Raw genomic sequence first — 20,671 nt, 5'->3', positions numbered from 1 at the left:
GGGGTTTAGCTTTTACTGTGATTCTAATGTACATAATATCTTCGACAAGTTTCCACCATTAGTCCCCTATCTCTCTATTATATCTTTTAAAAATTTAACAACATCTATCAATTCCTCTTCACTGGCACTATGCGCGACTCCAGGGTAAGTATTGAATTTCAAATTCTTGTATCCCAATTTCTGATATAATTCACTAGTTCTTTTTCCAAAATCATAAGCAACAATAGGATCAGCGGTTCCATGTCCTTGGAAAATCGGGGTATCGAAATTGACATCTTTAATCAACCGTTTCTCCAATTCTTCACCAACCGCACAAAATCCAGATAATGCCACAACACCACCAATCTTGTAACTCAACAATGACACGGCAGCTAACGATATTGCTGCACCTTGACTAAATCCACCAATAATGATCTTGTGAGGCGGGATATGGTACTTGTCAATTTGTTCCTGAATTAAACTTTGCAACACGTGACAACTTTTGAAAAATCCTTCGACATCTTGTTTGGCATTTGGGTTGCCAAACTCGTAAATATCAAACCAACCGGGCATAATCATGCCTCCATTGACAGTAATGGGTATTTGAGGTGCGTTGGGGAACACATAATTGATGGCTTGCGAGTCGGGGATTAAATTAGTTTGATTGACGAGTTGTGGCAACCATGACCAACCTTCGCCGGTGTCACCCAATCCATGCAAGAATATGATTGCAGCTTTTGCGGGAGTTGTGGCAGCGTTGTGCCTTATTGCTGATATGGCACTCATCTGTTCTAGCGGCAAGGATGAAGATAGTCGGACACTCAATCAAAGCAAAACGAAAATTAGAGCAACCACTCTACAAAAAAGTGGAATTATTTTTGGTAATATGATGGTGAGCGCTACCGGCTCGAATCAGACAAATCGTTTTTGGTGACATTCGGTACTTTACTCTAGCACGTGAATTACGCAAAGTATTGTTTACGAGGGGAGGGGGGGAGTATATGAGTAGTAGTACTATGGTGGGTCTGTAAATTTCGTTCAAGAGGAGTGCTTAGCCCCTGTATTAAACTTTGACCTGTTCACGGCATGATCAGTCTGTACGTGTTAAGCTCTGGTTTCTTATGTAAGAGTTTCCACTTTCCATGAAAACCAATGATTACACGACAATACTTTTGAAGTCAACAAGTTTATATTTGTAACAAGTAATGTGAAACAACTTGAGGGGGCCAGAATACACTATATACTTAGGGTTTATGAGAACAATACCAGAATGGTAAAGATCAAGGTATTGCAGCATCTTGTAACCTGTATCTATTCCATGTTGGTCAGGGTCGTAGTTACGAAGTAGTCCAAAATAACGAATTTCCGCAAAGTGCCTGATTAGTATGCATTCAATCATGGACATATTGCGACTATACAATTCAAAATTATGAATTTCCTGTGTCTTGTGCAATTTTGCCAAATATCCCACAAGAGTAGTCGAAGATATGGTGGTATACTTGATGCTTTTGAGGTTGTTGAGGTTTTTTTAGGAGCCTGAAAAGGATTGCTTCGGATCTGTTGGTTTTTTCCTATCAACTCGTATTGCCCATTGTGGATAGACATATATGTTTGCTGTACAATTTGGGTTTGGCAATGTCGTGCAATTTGGAATGTAATGGAGCTAGTGCGAGCGTCTGGTGCTAGCTGAGATGATGGAAAACTTCTTCCAAAACTTCAATCAGGTAAACTTGACAACGAAATCATTGGGACAACATTGACAGAAACTATTCGTCATGCATATATCCCTGTGTATCTCTCCTATAGCTTCTTCACTCTTTTTTTTTTTCTTTCCTCAACGTGGCTTTCCGCAGCTTAACTGTTGATTGCAAAATAGCATCTCATTATCAAAGTAAAAGTGAGACATGTATATCTGCTCTTGTATGCGATAAGTGTAGCATACTATCTTTTCATGTGCAGCCATTAAGTTGAACCATCTTGTAAGATTTTTTCTTGTGTTAATGGGTCATCACTCATCGAAATAAATTAAAGTTTTGAGCGCTACCCGTTCGATAAATTAGAGTTTCAGGGTAGCATGTGATTGCTATGATGATAGTTTTACAATAGATTTATTGAATATGGGTGTATACGTTTGTGTTATGCACGATTGTCGTAGTTACGAACCTTAGTTACAAACTTTCCATGACTGCTTACTTTGTTACTTTAGTTACATTTAAATACTATTAGTTGGAAAGTATTCATAAGTTTACGTAATGTTATTATTCTCTTTTGCATTTACGGAGTTTACGAGATTTGCGAATGCGTGTTTTGTGTTTTATGTTCCACTTTTCTCTTGAGTGACATCTACTCTATATCTAATGTATCTATGTATATATGTATGTACTTCTTGGTGTATATCACACTGGTAATTTACTTAATACTATAGCTACTACTGCTGCTGCCACTACTGCTGCTGCCACTACTACTACTACTACTACCACCTACTTACTTACTTACTTAGTCGTGAAGAAAAGAAAATAAAAAAAAAGAAAAATGATCTGCAGAAATAGCCTTTTTTTTTTTTCAAGATTTCCCATTTCCCCCCCCCCCCCTCCCTTCTCTTAAGATAAACACAAAACATTAGTTGCTTTAAATCCGCCTGATTCTTAGTTCAACACAGTATTTGTACAATGTAAATATTGACTTCCTCTCAGCCGCACACCCTCTCATAAGTTGCCGTGACTCTCTCTCTCTCCTCATTTTAACTCAATATGCAGATACCAATTTTCTTATGCTCTATACTCTACTCTACTCTACTCTATTCCGTTCTGTCTGGTTTAAAACTAACTGTAACAAACATTGATCTATTTTCCTGGTGACTAAACACAACGCTGATCAATTAGTCACCACAGTTCTCATACAAGCACACACACACACACACCCCCCCTTCTCCTCTTTCCACTTGGGTTTAATTTATAAACATCCATATTTCGTAGATTCCCAATAAATTTGTATAAACCTTTTGTAGACTTTCACCTTTGTTCTTAGTACCATTCTATCCTTATATCAGCACTACTACACATCCTGAGTACCGCTAACTTTACCCATTTTCAACATGAACATTACCAAAAGAGTAACAAGCATCATATTACGTGTCGTTGAATGTGCATTTGCAGTTATCGTTTTGGGTCTCTCAGCTGGAGTATTGGCGGGCTTTAACGCAAACATTTCACGTGTCTCCTTCAATCTCGTGGTTGCAATCTTCAACATCATCTGGATAGCTTACGTGGCATTCATTGCGCCAATAGTATTGGCAAACCAAACGCCAACAGCAGTGGTTTTCGCAGTCCAAGTCATCTTTTGGGTATTTTATCTTGCTGGTTGGGCCGCAATTGCTGATGCGTTTCCAAGTGATTGTAACTGGTGGTTCTTTTCGCGTGATTCTGAAAGTACTTGTCGTGCGTATCAAGCTATCTTGCCCTTTTCTTTATTAAATTGGTTTTGGTTTAGTCTCGAATTGGCATTGTTTATTGGGTACAGTTTTGTTCCTGAAATCAAAACTTTGGGAAGTAATCACTTGTTAACAAACACAACTTATTATTGGGGTACTGTGTTCAATGCCGAGGCTACCACTTCAAAAGGTGTTGGTGGGTTAAACTTTACTGATACTGCTGGTGTCGGCAAAGAAGGTGTTGTTGCCGATGGTGGTGATGATGGTATCATTGCTCCTCATCTTGACGATGAAGCGGCTGTTGGAAATGGAGTCAGTGATGAGAATGCATACAATACCCACGGCGAAGAAGAGTCAAAGGTGGTCACTGAAGGCTCAGATACATCCGATCATCATCAACAAGCTGGGTTGGAATATGGTTCAAGAACAAACGGTACGATCCCACCACCTACTCATCAAATCTAAAGAGAAAAGAACATGTCAAGCAAGGGGTCATGAGCAGGCGTAGCTTTAATATACTTTTATGTAAACCTTACTCCCACCTGTAATTTTCTCCTCTTCGTTACATTGAATCATAGGATTTCGGAGTGACGACAGTCCAACAAAAGTGTATTACAGACACAAACTATTTACAAGATATGTACAGCAGCCGACAGTGCTTTTTTTTTTTTTTGGACAAGCCACAAACAGTGACTTCATATCTTTGAATGTCTGAATATCTTCATCGACTTCCCCTCCGCAAAGTAGGAAGATTCTCTCGTCTATAGCTTCCGGTGATGTATTTAACTTCTCGCAATGGTCTTTTTAACTGTTATCATCGATTTCCCCCCAAGCTATATTAACTCATTTCATGTAAAGTCAACACTCAAAGTCCACGTGTCCACTGAAGGTTGCACATACACTTGAATCAACTCAACTGTCGCGCATAAAAAAGCACCATACTGACCATTATCCTCAATCATCCAAGATATCCCCACCAAATCTCTTCCTTGGCGTAAACGAAATAGGATACCTAATATCCAACACGACATTCTGAACCAATGAAAACACCTGTGACGAAATCCAATACAACACCAACGCAGCAGGTGCATGTATCGAAATAGCCATCATGAACACAATCGACATTCGCGCAAAATTGCCAACTGCATCAGTCAAATTCGGCCGATACTTTAACCTCTGCGTCAATCTCGAAAGCTCCAACGTCCTAAATGTCCACTCAACATTGCATAGTGAAATAACACCCAAAATTAAAGGAAAAACATGCATGGGATCGGCAACTGCAAGATCCTGAAACCATAAACAACCCTCAACGTATAAACTTGGGTCCAAGGCCTTGTTGTGTAAGTTGTCCCATGAGGACCATCCGCTAAGATCCCTCATGGTCAACGACATGATAATCCAAAGAGGCACTTGGAAAGTAGGTAGGATGAAATTCTTCCATATTTGTACATTGTGCTTCTTAAAGAGTTGTTTCTGGCGCTTTCGCGTCTCCTTTGAACTAAGAAGTAAAATCTGCTCATATGTCATATTGGCCAACGGAGCTTGTGCAGCCTTGACTGACTCATCAGTCGCGGTGGTGGTGGAGGAAGAAGCTTGTTGTAACTGTTTCGCCCTTTGAACCCTTTTTGCTAAATTCATCTTCAAAATAGGATTTAGTGCGCTAACAATCGGTTTCAATGCACTTTGCTTTTGGATTCTTTTCCGCTGTATTATGGCTAATGGCAACGTCCAAACTGACCTTAGGGCGAATGTGGTGATGGGGATTAGGGCCCACCATGGTAGTCCGCTGGTTTCATGTAGACTTTCAAATGCATGTGTGAATGTATTGACGATAGCGTTGTGGTCAAATGAAAACTGCCGTGTTGACACCTTAAAGGGGCTTGATAATAATTGATTATGTAGTCTTCCTATTCGACAACTGCTTCGTATCATTGTTATTAAAGTAAAGGTGACGAATGTTTCTGGTAAAAAAAAAATAAAAAAAAATAAAAAAGAAAATAAGAAAAAAATAAAGACCAAGAAGGAAAAAAGAGTGCCAACAGAAACCCAGCAACGCCATTATACTAAATAACCACTGCCACTGCCACCACTGCCACCACCACCAAGACCAAAACCAAAACCAAGACCATGTCAACGAAATCAGAAAGAGCATGCATGCTATGCGGGATAATACAGCCCGTAAAATCCTTCAAAACTCTAGGCTGTCCCAACTGTGAAGGACTACTCCAATACAAGAACAAGGACCAGGACTTCAACCCCATCACTGAATGCACGTCGCCATCCTTTGAAGGGCTAGTCGCATTGAGTGAAGATAGCAAGGAGTCATGGGTGGCGAGATGGCTCAGGATAGATAGTTTTGTTCCTGGTCTTTACGCCGTCAAGATTAATGGGAAACTACCTCCAATTGTGATTGAGCAGCTAGAGTCGCAAAATGTCATGTATAGACCAAGAGATGGCAGTGCTGAAGATTGAGGACAAGAGAAAACAGAGGGCTTGTGGAGTGCCGTTTTATACTTTATGTAACTTTCTAATTGAATTTATATCAAGGTTTCTAAATATTTGTATCTCTCTCTCTCTCTGTGTGTGTGTGTGTGTGCATGCTCTCAAGGTGCAGGTTGCAATGAGGTAACCACCTTTTCAATGTTTTCCAAAGTCGAGGTTTTATCCCACTCGTTTCGATCGGTCCATACGACATCCATCAACCGGGCCATCACCATCTCCAATTTATCAACAGTATACTGGTCCGTGAGCTTAACCACTTGTTTCTTGAGTTTGTCAAACAAGTCCTTGTTGAGTATCAACTCCTTTGAGTGGTCAATCTCAATCAAATCTTCTGCTTCTGACTCTGATTCCTCTTCAACTACCTCTTTCCCCTTTTTTTCCTCTTTGGATTCAGGGTTGACCGGTTCAACTTCCAACTTCGAATCTCTTTGGTCTCCTCCTTGTTGTTGACCAGTGCTTGAGTTCTCAGCTCTGGTTGGTGTCTCTTTGGTCTCGACATGTTTGACATCCACTTCCATAGGAACAGTCACATTCTCAGTTTCCTCATGAGGAACATCCCCATTGCGAAGAGTTTTCAAGTCAGAATCCTGGACCGTCTCCTCTGCCACACCCCCATCATTAACCAATGCAGTGTCATTCACAACTTGATTTGTGGTTCCATTTTCAAACTTTGACTTGATAGCTTCATACTCCTTCAACACCTTCTCTTGCTTTGCCTTATCCCTCTCTCTCATTTCCTTACAAGCCTTCAAAAATTCCGGCGTTGAGATATCATCTATTCCAAACTGTGCATTCGTAATCATTTCATTCGCCTTCAAAATCCGTTCCCGGTCACCAGAAGTAATGCAATCCTTCAAAATCAATTTGAGGTCCTTGAGAAACTGTTTTGGTTCGCTATAAAACCCATTCCACAATCGCTCCTCTATAGTATCAAGATCCATGTTGTAGTAATTCTTTCCTGTTGCAACCTCCGTGATCATATTCTCGTGTCCTGGATCACCAGATCTAGTGTACAACACTTGATAATTGTTGAGTGGGTTTTCCAAAACTGATGGGTCAAATAAGTGATAAAGCAAGTTTTCATCAACAATTGGTTTTTTGAATCTCTTGTACCTCACCTTAAACAAATCCATCAAACTTGCTAGTTTAATCTTTAAGGTGTTCTTCAATTTAGTATCATTATACTCTTGCTCCTTTTGTTTCCTCTTGATGAATTCTTGATCGGACAAATTGGACACAGTTTCGACAATTTTCAATTGCTTCAATTTCCTCTTGGGTCTATTTTGTAAATCATTAACAAACTCATACGGCTTCATCAAAATAGTCTTCCAAACCGTCAGGAAAAACTCTTTTCTTGCCAGCTTTGTTGGGTTTTGCAATACGACATTGTTTGATGAATTCTCCAACCCAAATAGATACTTGATTCTGTCATCCAAATGATACAATGGTGTTTCGGAAAAACCTAGCAACAATATCTTCTCATTGCTGCGCAATCCTCTCAAAAGACTCGACAATGTTGCCTTTGAGGAGTCTGGGAGAATCAGATACCATACATCAATGTTGGGAATCAATATTATAGCAGGCTGGTGTCTGCGAGCTTCAATAAATGCTTGTATGATGGCCAGTTCTGTTGTCCTCGTGGAATCGCCAAACATTGTTCCAAGATCTAGAGACTGGACTTGAAACCCTTCCAAGTAATTGAGTACAGCTGCACTCAAATACTGTTGCCCATTCCCTTCTTCACCACTGACTAACAAGTGTGGTCTGCAGATTCTCGCGTTTTCCAAATTCTTCAACAACTGTTGCTTGCCAAACCCTCCATCCTTGTCATGCACAGTGGGATCGAGATACTTGGCCTCTTCCAAAGTGGTTAGTTTCTTGCGCCCAGCAACACTCACCGACACGGGTATTAAATCCTTTAATTTTGATTTTATTTGCTCAAAGCTGTCCGTTAGCAATGGTCTCAAGTTGTCAGGTAATGGAGAAGACCCGGACGAGGTTGAACGCGCACTTGACGGAACAATCTTATCAAGGGCCATCATGAAATCCTTAGCTATGACTTTAACTTTTTCAGGCTTGACTGCCAATTTGTGATTAGTCTCATATATTTGAGGGTACTTCCTTTGAATACTGTTCAATGCAGCTTCTGTACACAATGCACGTAAGTCGGCACCTCCGTACCCTTTGGTGAGCTCGGCAAGATTATCCAAAAAGGAATCATCCAATTTCGGGCTCCATTTGCGTGTGTGGATAGTCAAAATCTCCTTTCTTGCATTGATATCAGGTAAAGGGAAATAAAATTCACGATCGAATCTCCCTGGTCTTCGTAGTGCTGGGTCAATTGCATCTGGTCTATTGGTTGCGCCAATAACAATCACCTGTCCTCTGTTGTCCATACCATCCATCAACGCTAACAAAGTCGACACGATACTAGCGTGGATTTGTTCCTGTTTGGACGATCTCACAGGAGCTAAACCATCAATTTCATCAAAAAAGATGATGGACGGTTGTTGGTTCTTGGCCTCTTCAAACAACAACCTCAATTGTCTCTCAGCTTCTCCGACCCACTTACTCAAACAGTCAGCACCTTTTCTCATAAAAAACGTAATCTTGCGCTCCGGTGTAGAGCAGTTTGCTGCCAACGCTCTTGCCATCAAAGTCTTACCTGTTCCTGGTGGCCCGTGAAATAACACACCTCTGGGGGGAGTAATTCCAAAATTTTGATACAACTCAGGATAAAGTAGAGGCAAAGCCACCATTTCTTTTAGCTGATTGATATAGTTATCCAACCCACCAACTACCGAAAAATCGATATTCATATCCACTCCAAGAGGATCAGTATCGCTCAAACTATTCTTTACTTTCTTTTTATCATCCGAGCCGCCAGTTAGTAACTTACCTTCCGATCTGGAAGGTTTCTTTTCTTTACGACTGATGGTCGCTTCACCGTTTATTGGAGCAATGTCGTCCTCAGAGCTATCAGAGTCGCTGACATTTTGGCCAATTGCAGTGAGATTATTCGGATCAGTCATACCGGGCATTGGTATTCCACCAGGTGGTATGTTTGTACCAAATAAAGATATGACATCGCTTCCACCAAATGGACCAGCAGTAGGGTACAAGATTTTCCGAAACTCACTCTTATTCGTTGGTCTTCCTCGTCTATTCCTCACATTCACTGGTGTTGACGGCCTTTCAAGCATCAAATCATTCGTTATCGGAGGAGGAATGGTGTAGTCGACTTTGGCTCTTTGTCTCAACTTATGCTGCGATGGTTCCGAGTCCCGCATTGGAGACGAGTCATAAAGTTCAGCAATCTCCCTCTGTATATCATCTACATCATCTTGCCCATCGTCACGAGTATCATCGCCGGTTAGTGCAAACTCTCCCTCTTCTTGCAACACTTTACCAGATCTTGTGGCCCTTCGCGGTTCAGCTGATACTGATCTGCTCTGTTTCCTAGGACGGCCTCTTTTCTTTTTTGGTTTAGTCCCGTATTCCTCCTCTTCGTCATCCCACTCATTCTCATCTTCAACTATAAAGTTTTCCCTTTTTTTCCTCTCAATGAAGTCATCATCGGAAAGCGTAAAATCATCTTCTTCGTCGTCATCATCTCCATCATCCCTAAATTCTTCATCATCACTATCACCGCGCGCCTTACGCGATCTTCCTCTTGACCCTCCCTTTTTGCTGAGCTTTCTTTTCTTTCTGCGACCTGCTCTAACCTCAATGTCCGATTCCTCGACATAATCCTCGCTATCGTCATCTTTTTCCGGAGAAGTGGGAACTCCGAAGGGATCGTCGCTATCCGGTTCATCCTCCTCTACAGATACGTTCTCAGTCCTTTCTTGTTCTTGGAAATCCGCGACATCTTTGTCTCCGTCTTCATTATACGAAATGCTCTTGTTGTTTCTTCTTGGAGTTGTTGCTGTTTCTTCAAATTCGGGCTCAGACTCTTCATCCGTTGAGTCTATTCGTCTGGAGCGTCTAGCCATTGTTTCTTCGATCTGTTAAGAAATAGAAAAAAAAAAAGGAAAAAAAAAACAAAAAGTTCTTTATTGTTAACAATGATTATTCAATTCGTCTGGGACAGGGTTAGATCTGTGTATTGAGCTCTCTCTTTTTCCCTCAAGTCAATGATGTGTAGTCAGTGATTGTGTTGGCAAAATTAAGTACGACCAGCTAAGTCCCAAGTAACAACAGTTTTTGTTTTTTCTTCGTACCAAAATGTTTTTGAACCTTGCGAGATATTTTTGGTGGTAGAATTGGTGGAGACACGTATTTTAGTCATAGTTAAGAGGCAAACATCAACCGACTCCCGAAGGGAAAAAAAAAAAAAAGTATTCAACCTGTAGGTTGGGTAACCATTTGCTCTTCAGATATCTCTCAAAGCAGAGCTTCCGAACGAGTAACCAGGACGCTTGTAAATGAGAGTTCTGTGTTGTGCTTGCTCTGCAGAAAATTTACTACCCTGAGGCCAGCGACGGTAGTAAAACTGTAAAACCACTCCGTTGTTGGATTCTGCTGTGAATGAGACCTGGATTGAACTGATTTTTTTGCAACCATTTGAAAATTTTTTGATCTACGGTTGCATCCATAACTCGTTTGTGAGATTGTTTGGAGGGGAGTGTGTGAATCTGTTTTGCTCGGCCTTTTGCGCTCTTATTGTTAACTATGTTCAACAATTTCAAATTTAATTGTTTTTTGAACAAACTGCACGACTCAATTGGTCTAGCGTAGGTGGTTTCTCAACAAACGAAGAAGGTTCTGTTGACCTTGTAGATATTTCAGCACGATCTGCTAATTCTTCAATTCACCACGGGTGTATTCAGTATACGAGCTGAACGTATCATTTTTAAGTTGTAGTTTGTTTGGAAGAAACAATAATTGGGCAATCAGTGTCGTAAATATGAACATCATAAATTGCGACACATAGAATTGGCGACACTAACTTTTCTTGTACAAATTGTGAATACCACCACCACCTAAAAAATAGCCAATTTCCCATAATTCAGAACATTTTTCAAGCGCCACTGAGAGACCACCCTAGTTTAATGTAAGGAAGGGAAGCATACCATCCTGCAGAAAATTCTTTACAGATAAGCATATCTCATTGCTAGGGGTTCTTCTCAATTTTTAAGGAGTCCATAATTGCACTATTTGAAACACCATACTCAAGTGGCATTTTTCGAGGTTGGAATCAGTAGCTAGTACTTTTTGATAGAGAAACCTTTACAATATCACATGGTGAATCAAAGAAGACATCCATTGACAACTCGCGCAATCAAGAAGGGATTCATACTGCTGCAATTTTGACAATAAAATATGCAAAAAAACCCAAATATTTTGCAAGACTCCGAAGTTGCAAGCAGAATTTAAAGTCAACTGGAGAAAAAAAAAAGGTCAGTTTAGATCTTTTTAGTTGACAACGGCTATACATATTCTCACTAACTATAATGAGAAATGGACAAACCCAATTTAACAGATTTATATAAGCTTTGGGACAATGACAGAAAATTGCGTTTAGAGTATCGAAGGGAAGTTACTGATCTTGATATAAAGAGCTCTAACTATATTAGTAGGCGGAGAGAGAGAGAGAGACCTCGAGCTTTTGTAGGAGTGTACAGCCCATAAACAGAGCTTAAAAGCACGACCTTCCTAGACTTCAAATTACGTGTCGCAACACTTGTTTCTCTAACCATTGTTGCAACTTGCACACGACACAACAAGCACTGTGGGTTTTGGTCAACTTGTCACGTGCAGACACTATTGGTAACTCCCTCCTGCTACCCATATTATATTGAAGCTGCTGACAATTGCAGTTGGCTGAGGTGTTGCCATTGGTGGAGGTGGGTATAGCCTCCTCTCTGGCACAACTTCCCATACTGCCGTCTAAGATTTTATGCAACGAAATGATACATCATGCTGCATGTCAACACTAGTGTGATTGTGATGGGTCACTTGTAGAAGTTGTCGATATTGAGCTGATGAATACTAATTCTCCAATACAGTATACCGCGTACTTGCTGATGGAAACAAGAAAGTACCGATGCATGCCTTGATAATTGTAGACTTTACTCTCTCAACCACAGAGCCAACAGCTAGCACAAAATGCTCCGGCACCACGGCAGACTATCCACTATCAAGTACCGTAAACTACTGTGTGCAAAAGGTCCACTCTCTGTCCAACAAACCAAGTAACAACAAGCCACTTCGAGCCACAAGCAAATGACAAGCACCTCTGATCATACACGGCAGTTTCTTCTCAAGGGCACCTTACCATCACAGTTGATGTTACCACATTATAGTAGCACCATTGTCTACTTCTGCTGAGGAGGAGGAGGAGGGGCGGAGACTTATTTCCATGGTAGAATTCTGTAAGTTGTTGAAGAAAGCCGGCGCCAAAGGCAAGTACAAGCTGTTTCGTGATGGAAAGAGTGTATAGTGGCTGTCTCACTCAATCCCTCTTGTACGAGAAAGAATGTTTCTTCTTCATCATGTCACAGGTATTTCGTTATCGAGATCCTAGGAATAGGTTGTGGATGGTTGAGAATGTATGGACGAAACTTTCCTTTTGGCGCCTCTAATTTGCGGCGAAATTTTCAAATTTTGTCCTAAAATTGAGTGCTAAGGATTTATCAACTTTTTTCTGCGAGTGCTGAGCTCGGTCCTTTTTACCTTACCAAAAAGTAATGTCGTGTCATTCAAATTCATAGAGTTGACAGAAACATCGGCCTTAGATGTATCCACGAGTTAAAACACAGTCTCACATCCAACTATTCTGCATAATATTCATAATCCGACTAGTCAATGCTATATCGATACAAACATTTTTCCAAGCAGACGAGTTTTATCAGTGTTTAGAGCCAGCTCATAATTTCGTTTACGGGTACGGATACCTCACATGGGAATGGGATGCGAAATTGCGATCGTCAATACACCCTTTGATTTACTCATTGGGGTATTGGGTAGCCCAAGAAAATGAACTTTTAATCTGGATCGTGCCGAAATTAATCAATTGTGCGATTGCAACAATCACTGAATACCAACTATTTCGTTTTGTTCAAGTGTATTCTCAAGACAGCCGTTTGGCGCGTACCACATTAATGTTGTCTTTGTTAAACCCGTTTAATTGGTATGTTTTGACGAGGTCTTTCTCAAACAATTTGGAGACGTGTTTGACTATATGTACGTTGAGGTATTGGCCATGGAAAGGGAAAACGGGTGGTTATAATTGGTACCTCAGCTTAGGATTTGGCTTTCTTAGCTGTATCATACGACCCACTAATGTGTTGCTATGGGCACCTTTGGGTATTATGCTTTTAAAAAGGCAACTTTTCAATCTTAGGTGGATCGTGTATTCGGTATTGGAAGTGTTTGTGCTATTTTCAATATCTGTTGCTCTTGACCATTACTTTTACCAAGAATTCACTATACCAATTTACAATTTCCTCCATTTCAATGTGGTTAAGAACTTGTCTATGTTCTATGGTGTTGCGCCGTGGCATTTCTATATCTTTCAAGCAATTCCATTGATGATGATGCTTTATTTGCCTTTGATGTTGTATGGCTTGCGCAAAGACATCCTACAATTCAGCTGTTTAGTCTATTTGGTGGGGTTTTCCTTGATTCAACACAAAGAGTTTCGCTTTATTATGCCACTACAGCCAATCATGCTCTACTATGCAGCTCGTGGCTATCAAAAGCTAAGAAGAGCCAAGCGATTGGTGCCAATTGTAGTCTTATTGAACTTTGCCATTGCACTTTTCTTCAGCAACGTTAATGAGAAGGGGGCTATTGATATCATGAATTTCATGAATACCCACAAACAGTCCTCGTTTGGGTTTTTGACACCCTGTCATTCAACTCCATGGCAAAGCAACTTGCACAATCCTGATCTACAGGCGTGGTTTTTGACATGTGAGCCGCCACTCCACTTGAATAATCCGTCATTGGGAGAGCTCCATTCGTATAGAGATCAATCTGATGTATTTTATGATGATCCGCAATCATTCATCAAAGATAACCTCGGTTCAACCTTGGCGTATCCGGAATATCTTGTCGTGTTTTCGCCATTGAAAACAGTGATCGAGCAGGAGTTGAGCGATTATATCCTATACAAGCGATACTTTAATAGTTATTTCCACTGGGATAGTCGGCGAAGGGGCGACTTAATGATTTACAAGAGAGTCGGCGATCAAGGGCAAAAAGTGGCTTTGACATAAGCTGTCAAGGTAGATGCAATACCACCAGCGGACTAGACCGGGACGAGTGATTTAATTTTCCGCGTTTTTTTCGTTTTGACTCATTGAGATGGAATTACGGAAACAAGGTACCATTGGTGACGAGTAACGTAGTTTATGAAGTTGGATTGGCAAAGATAATGTTTTATGGAAACTGAAAAATTTCTTGTTAAAGTTTTACGAAGGAGGGACCACAGTACTAATGATTCGAACTCAGAATATGCATCAAAAGCTGTAAATACCCAATTGTATAGCAGTGCAAGTTTACCCTGTCAAATGAGTCATATTTCTTCTATGTTTTTAGTCAAACAAATCATGTTTCGTTGAGAAAGACAGAGAGTGTTGCATTGCCGGACAGTGACTTCTGACGTAACATCAAGGGCACGTGAGGGGTGTTCTTCTCGGTAGTGTGTATGGCTCTTAATGTAAGACCTGACATGCTACGTTGATGCAGTCTTGAGAATGACTCTATGCGCTACCAACCAAACATTATGCTAGTTTTCAAATGTCTGCGCCTCTCCACACATAAACTGTCACCAAAAACTACACCGTTAATTAACACACCTACAGCAAAGCAAACAACACCGGTAGCCACTATGGGAGCATCATCAAGCATACTAAATGAGTTTGTAGAGGATACAAACTTCAGCGTGGAAGAGATTGATAGATTGAGAAAGCGGTTCATGAAACTAGATAAAGATGGATCAGGAGAAATCGACACGAATGAGTTTTTGTCAATCCCGGGTATATCATCAAACCCATTGGCGTCACGATTGATGAATGTGTTTGATAAGGATGGTGATGGGAAAATAGATTTCCAAGAGTTCATAACTGGATTATCTGCCTTTAGTGGTAAATCATCCAATTTAGAAAAGTTGAAATTTGCATTCAACATATACGACATTGATCGCGATGGTTATATTGGTAATGGAGAGTTATTTATAGTGATGAAGATGATGGTGGGGAAGAATTTGCAAGATGAAGAGTTACAGCAAATTGTGGACAAGACCATTATGGAAGCTGATGCTGACGGCGATGGTAAATTGAACTTTGAGGAGTTTCGAAAAGCGGTTGATAATAATTCCATTGCCAACACAATGACCTTGAACATGTTTTAAGAGCATAGTGCGTGCTATGGCTATAAGGGTAAATACAGCGGCAGAGGAAGTTGAAACTGACATTGCCGAGTAGTTCTTTTTCGCAATAAGGGAAGAACAAAAACGGGGTGTACAATGTTGTATGTCACATAGCCTTTTTAAAAGTATGTGGACCTTTCTATCAGCAGAACAACTAATCCTGTCGCTTAATCGTATGACAGTCCACTGTGGACTCAGTCCTACATAGTATTCAATGTACGCATCCTTCTCATCAAAATTACGCATTAAGTATTTACTTTACCGGTATAGTTTCAACTACAACCTTGACCTGTCCAGCCTCTCACTTGGTCAACATGTCTACAACTTGCTTTACACTCAACCTCTTGATATCGGTATACGTTTGTCCTGTACCCACAAACAATATGGGCACTTTGGTAGCCATAACCATATTGATCATTGTTCCCACCAAATCGCCCACCGTATCAACCTTTGATATAATGAAAAAGTCCAAATTTCTCCTATTTCCAAATGCGTTGTTGAAGTTTATTGCCTGTTCAACAGAATCAGTACCGACCAACGCCTCTCCCACCATGATAATCTTGTTTGGATTAGCAGCATCTCCAAACTTCTTTAATGGTGCCATCAACTTAGCATTGGAATGAGTTCTTCCAGCGGTATCGATCAACACCACGTCAAAGTGTTCTTCTGTGGCATATTGTATGGCTGATTTGGCAGTTTGTACCACATGGTCACCACTACCATAACCCTTCTCAAACAAGGCAATCTTCGACTTGTTGGCATGTTCTGAATTCAATCTGTCAAGGTTATTTACGTGAACCTTCAATTGCTCCACTGCTCCCGACCTAAAAGTATCGCAGGCACATATTAGCACGTTGAGATTATTTTGGAGAAACCAATAAGCCAATTTAGCAAGATTGGTTGATTTTCCAACCCCATTCACACCCACAACCGATATAACATAAGGTCTTCCTGTGTCATTTCTTTTGATCTCATACAATAAATCCGTTGACACGTTTGGGGTAAGAATCTTGGTGAGTTCGTCAACCAAAGTTTGTTTATAAGTGGTCATATTCACTTTTTTGCCTGAAAGCCTTGACTTGAGTTTATCAATAATGGTTTTGGCTGTACTGGGAGCTATATTTTTGGACATCAACTGTTCATTAAATTTTTTGGAAACCTCGTCGACATCAATGGCACCACCGAAATAAGACCCAATTTTGCCAAAAAAACCAGACTGCTTACTTTGCGTTTCATCCTCATCATCTTCGTCGGATTCATTTAATATGTCATTCAACTCATTCACCAAGACCAAATCACTGTCTCTTGTAAAGGCAGCTTCACTGTTCACCTTCATCTGGTTTGGCTGTGCAGATACATCTTGACCTTGATTGGCCGAGTAGTCCAATACTTTCTGGTCGGCGTAATCAACCATTTCACCACTATTATCCCACTTTCTCATTTTCTTTGACGATGCTTGTTTTTGGGTAGGTGGTGGCGTTTGCTTGCTTACATTTTTCGGTCCGTTGATGGAGTTCTTGACTTCTTTAGTAGTTGCCAGTTGTTCTTCAACATTTTGCTTTGACTTCATCAAGTTATTGAATTGTAGATCGACCAAGCTATGGAACTTATTTTCTTCTAGGTTGTGTGATTCTTTAAATTTCTTAAAAGTTTTGTAAACCCCTACAAGTGCTTGCTTTATTTTATCGCTGTTTATTGTGGTAATAGCGTCAAAGTATAGTACCACATACACATTCTCCTTGTGGTAGCAGTAGAAACGTTTTTGATTTATGGTATCGGTGGTGAAATTTTGATCCAAATCAATTTGAGTTTCGTTAATCAAGGTGGAGATAAAGTCATTGAATGGAGTAATTTTGTTATTGTACTGATACTCGACCTTGCCCGATGGTCTGAATATAATTAATGACTGAGACATGGGAAAAAAAAAAGGTGTGGGTGGTAACCTTTTCACTGGCGAGTGTGTAGTGTATCTTGATTGTTTGAATGACAGGGTCTACACTATTCAATATATGAAAAATGAAAAACAACGTAGAAAAAAAAAAAAAAAAAAGAGGAATATGGAATAAATTCAGAGAGAAAGAGGAAAAAAGTGTTTTTGATCTTACAAACGGTTCAACTAGTTGCTAGCAATATAAAGTAACAACACACACCTTCAAGTATAATATTACACCCACGTAGACGACATTACATCCAGATAGAGTATTACCCCACACACACACACACACATTTTTTTTTCTACACACCCTGTTTGTCTCAAATATCAGCATATAAACTAAAAGATGGCATATTATCAACCGCAAGTGAATAGCCCTCAAAACATGCAATTTTATCAATCCAACTATTCCTATCAACAAGCACAACCATCAATACCTGTCAATAGCATGGGCTCAATGGATATGGGATTCAACAACGATGTGAGTGGCACAATGGGAGGAGGAGAATTGACTCCGGGGCTTCTTGCTGCGTTTGGTACTCTGGGATATCCCGGTGAGCCGCCATTACTCGAAGAGTTGGGCATAAATTTTCTGCATATAAAATCAAAGACGCTAGTGGTCTTGAACCCATTGATGAAGGATATACCTAGTGACATTATGGCTGACTCTGATTTGGCAGGACCCATCTTGTTTGTGCTATTGTTTGGTACATTGCTTTTGTTGGCGGGTAAGGTACAGTTTGGATACATTTATGGGGTTGGGTTATTTGGTACAGTGAGCTTGCATTATTTGTTCAAGTTCATGAGTAATGACACTCAAATTGATCTTAGTCGTTCAGCTTCAGTGATTGGGTACTGTTTGTTACCGTTGGTGTTGATTAGTGTTGTTGGTGTGGTGGCCAATTTGGACAACTTGGTAGGCTACGTACTCAGTGCAGTTGCTGTCTTATGGTGCACTTACTCAGCTAGTGGATTCTTTGTCTCAGTATTGAAGTTGCACAATGTTAGACCTTTGATTGCTTATCCGTTGTGTATGTTTTACACTGTGTTTGCACTCATGGCTATATTTGTAGAAAAGACGGAGATCAGTTGATATGGAAGTGAACAGGAATATAACAGAGTATACTTATGTGTAGAGTACTATTTATTTACTTGTACAATTGGTGTAGACCCAATTGTGTACAGTTTGTTGACACTCACTCCGGTTTTTGACGCTGAGTGGGAAAAATCGCGTGGTGCTTTTAGAGTGTATACTCTGAATCTCTATGCCAACTCAACCACGAACTGAGAACCAAACCACACAATGAGACTACGATGTTCCTTATCGTGGAAGCGATACAGTCTGTCCAAGCCATTCTATGTTACAACGCCCATATTCTATGTCAATGCTGCGCCGCATATTGGCCACTTATACTCGATGATGATTGCAGATACGAGAATCAGATGGGAGAAATTGGACCCTGCGAAGCGCACATATTTTCTAACCGGGACAGATGAGCACGGCTTGAAAATCCAAAACACAGCCGAGAAGCTTGGTGTCGAACCAAAAGAGTTGGTTGACAAGGTTTCCAACAATTTTAAATTGTTGGCATCGAAATTTAATATCAAATACGACAGATTCATTCGAACTACGGATACGGATCATGTTGAACTAGCACAAAACTTTTGGAACATGATGATGGAAAAGGGCTATATCTATAAAGGAACACACAGTGGGTGGTATTGCGTCAGTGATGAAACGTTTTATCCTGAATCGAGTATCGAAGAGATTGAAAAAAATGGCAAAAAAGTCAAAGTTTCCATAGAGTCAAGAAATGAAGTGGTGTATGAAACGGAAACCAACTACTTTTTCAAACTTTCGTCATTTCAGCAGCACTTGATTGACTACTTGAAGCAAAATCCTCAGTTTATCAAACCAAACCACCGGTATAAGTTTATTCTCAATGAATTGATGAGTGCCAAATTACCCGATCTCTCGGTTTCGCGTCCTTCTTTGCGATTAAAATGGGGGATTGATGTCCCCAATGATCAATCGCAAAAGATTTACGTTTGGTTTGATGCGTTGCTAAATTACCTCACTGCTACTGGGTTTCCAAGAGGTTTTGCAAAAGATGGAAGTCGATACGTCACTCTTGAGAACAGTCCATGGCCAGCAACTCACATTATAGGCAAGGATATCATTCGATTCCATTGCATTTACTGGCCCATATTCTTGATGGCAGCAAACATTGAGCCACCAAAACAAGTTGTGGTCCATTCGCATTGGCTATGTGAAGGGTTCAAAATGAGCAAGAGTTTAGGAAATGTTGTGGAACCGATAGAGTTGAGCGAGTATTATGGAGTTGATCCCGTTCGTTTTTTTCTTACGGAAAACTCCAACATAGACGATGATTGCAAGTTTAGCGAGGCTTTGCTACAAAGGAGCCGGGATGCACTTGTTGGAAAATACTGCAACTTGTTGTCCAGAATTGGTGGGAAACTGTTTGACATTGCACAATCAGTGAGGCAAGCAAAGAATGGCGAATTTAAGAATATTGAAGATTTGATCAGCCGTGCTTGTTTGAAGAAGGGAAATGTGGGTACTATATTGAAATTGTCAACGGAGCTAAAAGAGAGTTTAGACAATGTTTATCGCGAAATGGATGAGAAATTCACAAACTTTGACTACATCAGAGCAATACAGCTCTGGTGGGGAGTGATTAATCAAGCTAACCAAATGTTTCAAGTGGCGGAACCGTGGTTATACGTAACAGCCATCAAAGATTCGCAAATCAATGAAGAGACAGCAACCCAATACCAACTATTGGTCAACTACTTTGTTTACCTCTGTGCTGAAGCAATGCGTATTCTGTCCATTTTGATCCAACCGGTGATGCCCGTCTTGTCGAACCAAGTGTTGACGAGATTGGATGTGGCCTTGGAGAAGCGGAGCAGTGACTTTACCAAGGTAGGTGCTGATTTGGATTACGGAAAAGATTCTAATTCAAGCCTGCACAAACCACCTTTGCAGAAAGTCAAGTCAAGAGTATGACCGGAGGGTGGATAAGGGGCTGAGTGGACGTGAGAGATTTGTGCTTCAAATGGGATGCTTCCTAATATTTAGTGTACTTGTAAATAGACGGTGCAATAATGTATAAACCTATTCATTAGTTCGAAAGGTGATTACAGTATAAAAACCTCTTTAAAAAAAGAAAATTTTTTAGCCACTTCACTTCACAATCCTTCTTTCTTGGACTCACACTGCAAATTTTTATACAGGCTACTCACTTACTGTCATAATACACCTCCAAGAGGCTCAAGCTACTTACAATGGTGCCTGCTTCCTTCAAAGGTTGACGCTGGCGATGTGTGTGGATATGGAATTCCACATAATCAAGATGTCTCAACCTAATATGGATTACCCTTGAGAAGAGCACACCATCATCAAGAGCAGTGGCAATCAGCTCCC

The 20,671-nt window shown here is 40.5% G+C and overlaps 9 protein-coding genes across 9 annotated transcripts; 5 read left to right on the top strand and 4 right to left on the bottom strand. All coding sequences in view use genetic code 12, as the record gives it.

Annotated features, from left to right (window-relative positions):
• Positions 1 to 66: 66 nt before the first annotated feature.
• Positions 67 to 765, bottom strand: KGF57_000251 (palmitoyl-(protein) hydrolase; the record flags this gene model as incomplete). The annotated part of the gene is made up of 1 exon (XM_051751829.1): positions 67 to 765. One exon carries the CDS (start codon positions 763 to 765, stop codon positions 67 to 69), a length of 699 nt encoding a protein of 232 aa, XP_051611245.1.
• Positions 766 to 3,073: 2,308 nt separating this feature from the next.
• KGF57_000250 (MARVEL domain-containing protein) lies at positions 3,074 to 3,874 on the top strand (the record flags this gene model as incomplete). The annotated part of the gene is made up of 1 exon (XM_051751818.1): positions 3,074 to 3,874. One exon carries the CDS (start codon positions 3,074 to 3,076, stop codon positions 3,872 to 3,874), a length of 801 nt encoding a protein of 266 aa, XP_051611244.1.
• Positions 3,875 to 4,363: 489 nt separating this feature from the next.
• On the bottom strand, positions 4,364 to 5,341 carry KGF57_000249 (membrane insertase; the record flags this gene model as incomplete). The annotated part of the gene is made up of 1 exon (XM_051751806.1): positions 4,364 to 5,341. One exon carries the CDS (start codon positions 5,339 to 5,341, stop codon positions 4,364 to 4,366), a length of 978 nt encoding a protein of 325 aa, XP_051611243.1.
• Positions 5,342 to 5,536: 195 nt separating this feature from the next.
• On the top strand, positions 5,537 to 5,881 carry KGF57_000248 (transcription elongation factor; the record flags this gene model as incomplete). Its single annotated transcript, XM_051751795.1, has 1 exon — positions 5,537 to 5,881. The coding sequence occupies one exon, from the start codon at positions 5,537 to 5,539 to the stop codon at positions 5,879 to 5,881; it is 345 nt and encodes a 114-aa protein (XP_051611242.1).
• Positions 5,882 to 6,012: 131 nt separating this feature from the next.
• Positions 6,013 to 9,906, bottom strand: KGF57_000247 (uncharacterized protein; the record flags this gene model as incomplete). Its single annotated transcript, XM_051751784.1, has 1 exon — positions 6,013 to 9,906. One exon carries the CDS (start codon positions 9,904 to 9,906, stop codon positions 6,013 to 6,015), a length of 3,894 nt encoding a protein of 1,297 aa, XP_051611241.1.
• Positions 9,907 to 12,651: 2,745 nt separating this feature from the next.
• Positions 12,652 to 14,136, top strand: KGF57_000246 (putative glycosylphosphatidylinositol-alpha 1,2 mannosyltransferase; the record flags this gene model as incomplete). The annotated part of the gene is made up of 1 exon (XM_051751773.1): positions 12,652 to 14,136. One exon carries the CDS (start codon positions 12,652 to 12,654, stop codon positions 14,134 to 14,136), a length of 1,485 nt encoding a protein of 494 aa, XP_051611240.1.
• An 88-nt stretch (positions 14,137 to 14,224) lies between these two features.
• On the top strand, positions 14,225 to 15,272 carry CNB1 (calcineurin regulatory subunit B; the record flags this gene model as incomplete). Its single annotated transcript, XM_051751762.1, has 2 exons — positions 14,225 to 14,252; positions 14,788 to 15,272. 2 exons carry the CDS (start codon positions 14,225 to 14,227, stop codon positions 15,270 to 15,272), a joined length of 513 nt encoding a protein of 170 aa, XP_051611239.1.
• Positions 15,273 to 15,591: 319 nt separating this feature from the next.
• SRP101 (Signal recognition particle receptor subunit alpha) lies at positions 15,592 to 17,205 on the bottom strand (the record flags this gene model as incomplete). Its single annotated transcript, XM_051751751.1, has 1 exon — positions 15,592 to 17,205. One exon carries the CDS (start codon positions 17,203 to 17,205, stop codon positions 15,592 to 15,594), a length of 1,614 nt encoding a protein of 537 aa, XP_051611238.1.
• Positions 17,206 to 17,608: 403 nt separating this feature from the next.
• Positions 17,609 to 20,248, top strand: KGF57_000243 (MSM1; the record flags this gene model as incomplete). The annotated part of the gene is made up of 2 exons (XM_051751740.1): positions 17,609 to 18,258; positions 18,565 to 20,248. Coding segments are annotated over 2 exons (2,334 nt in total), but the record flags the coding sequence as incomplete, so codon positions are not given.
• Positions 20,249 to 20,671: the final 423 nt, after the last annotated feature.

This window comes from Candida theae, assembly GCF_024610275.1.
Source record: "Candida theae strain CBS 12239 chromosome Unknown scaffold93, whole genome shotgun sequence".
NCBI lineage: Eukaryota > Fungi > Ascomycota > Pichiomycetes > Serinales > Debaryomycetaceae > Lodderomyces > Lodderomyces theae.
This window is presented reverse-complemented; position numbering and strand designations above follow the sequence as displayed.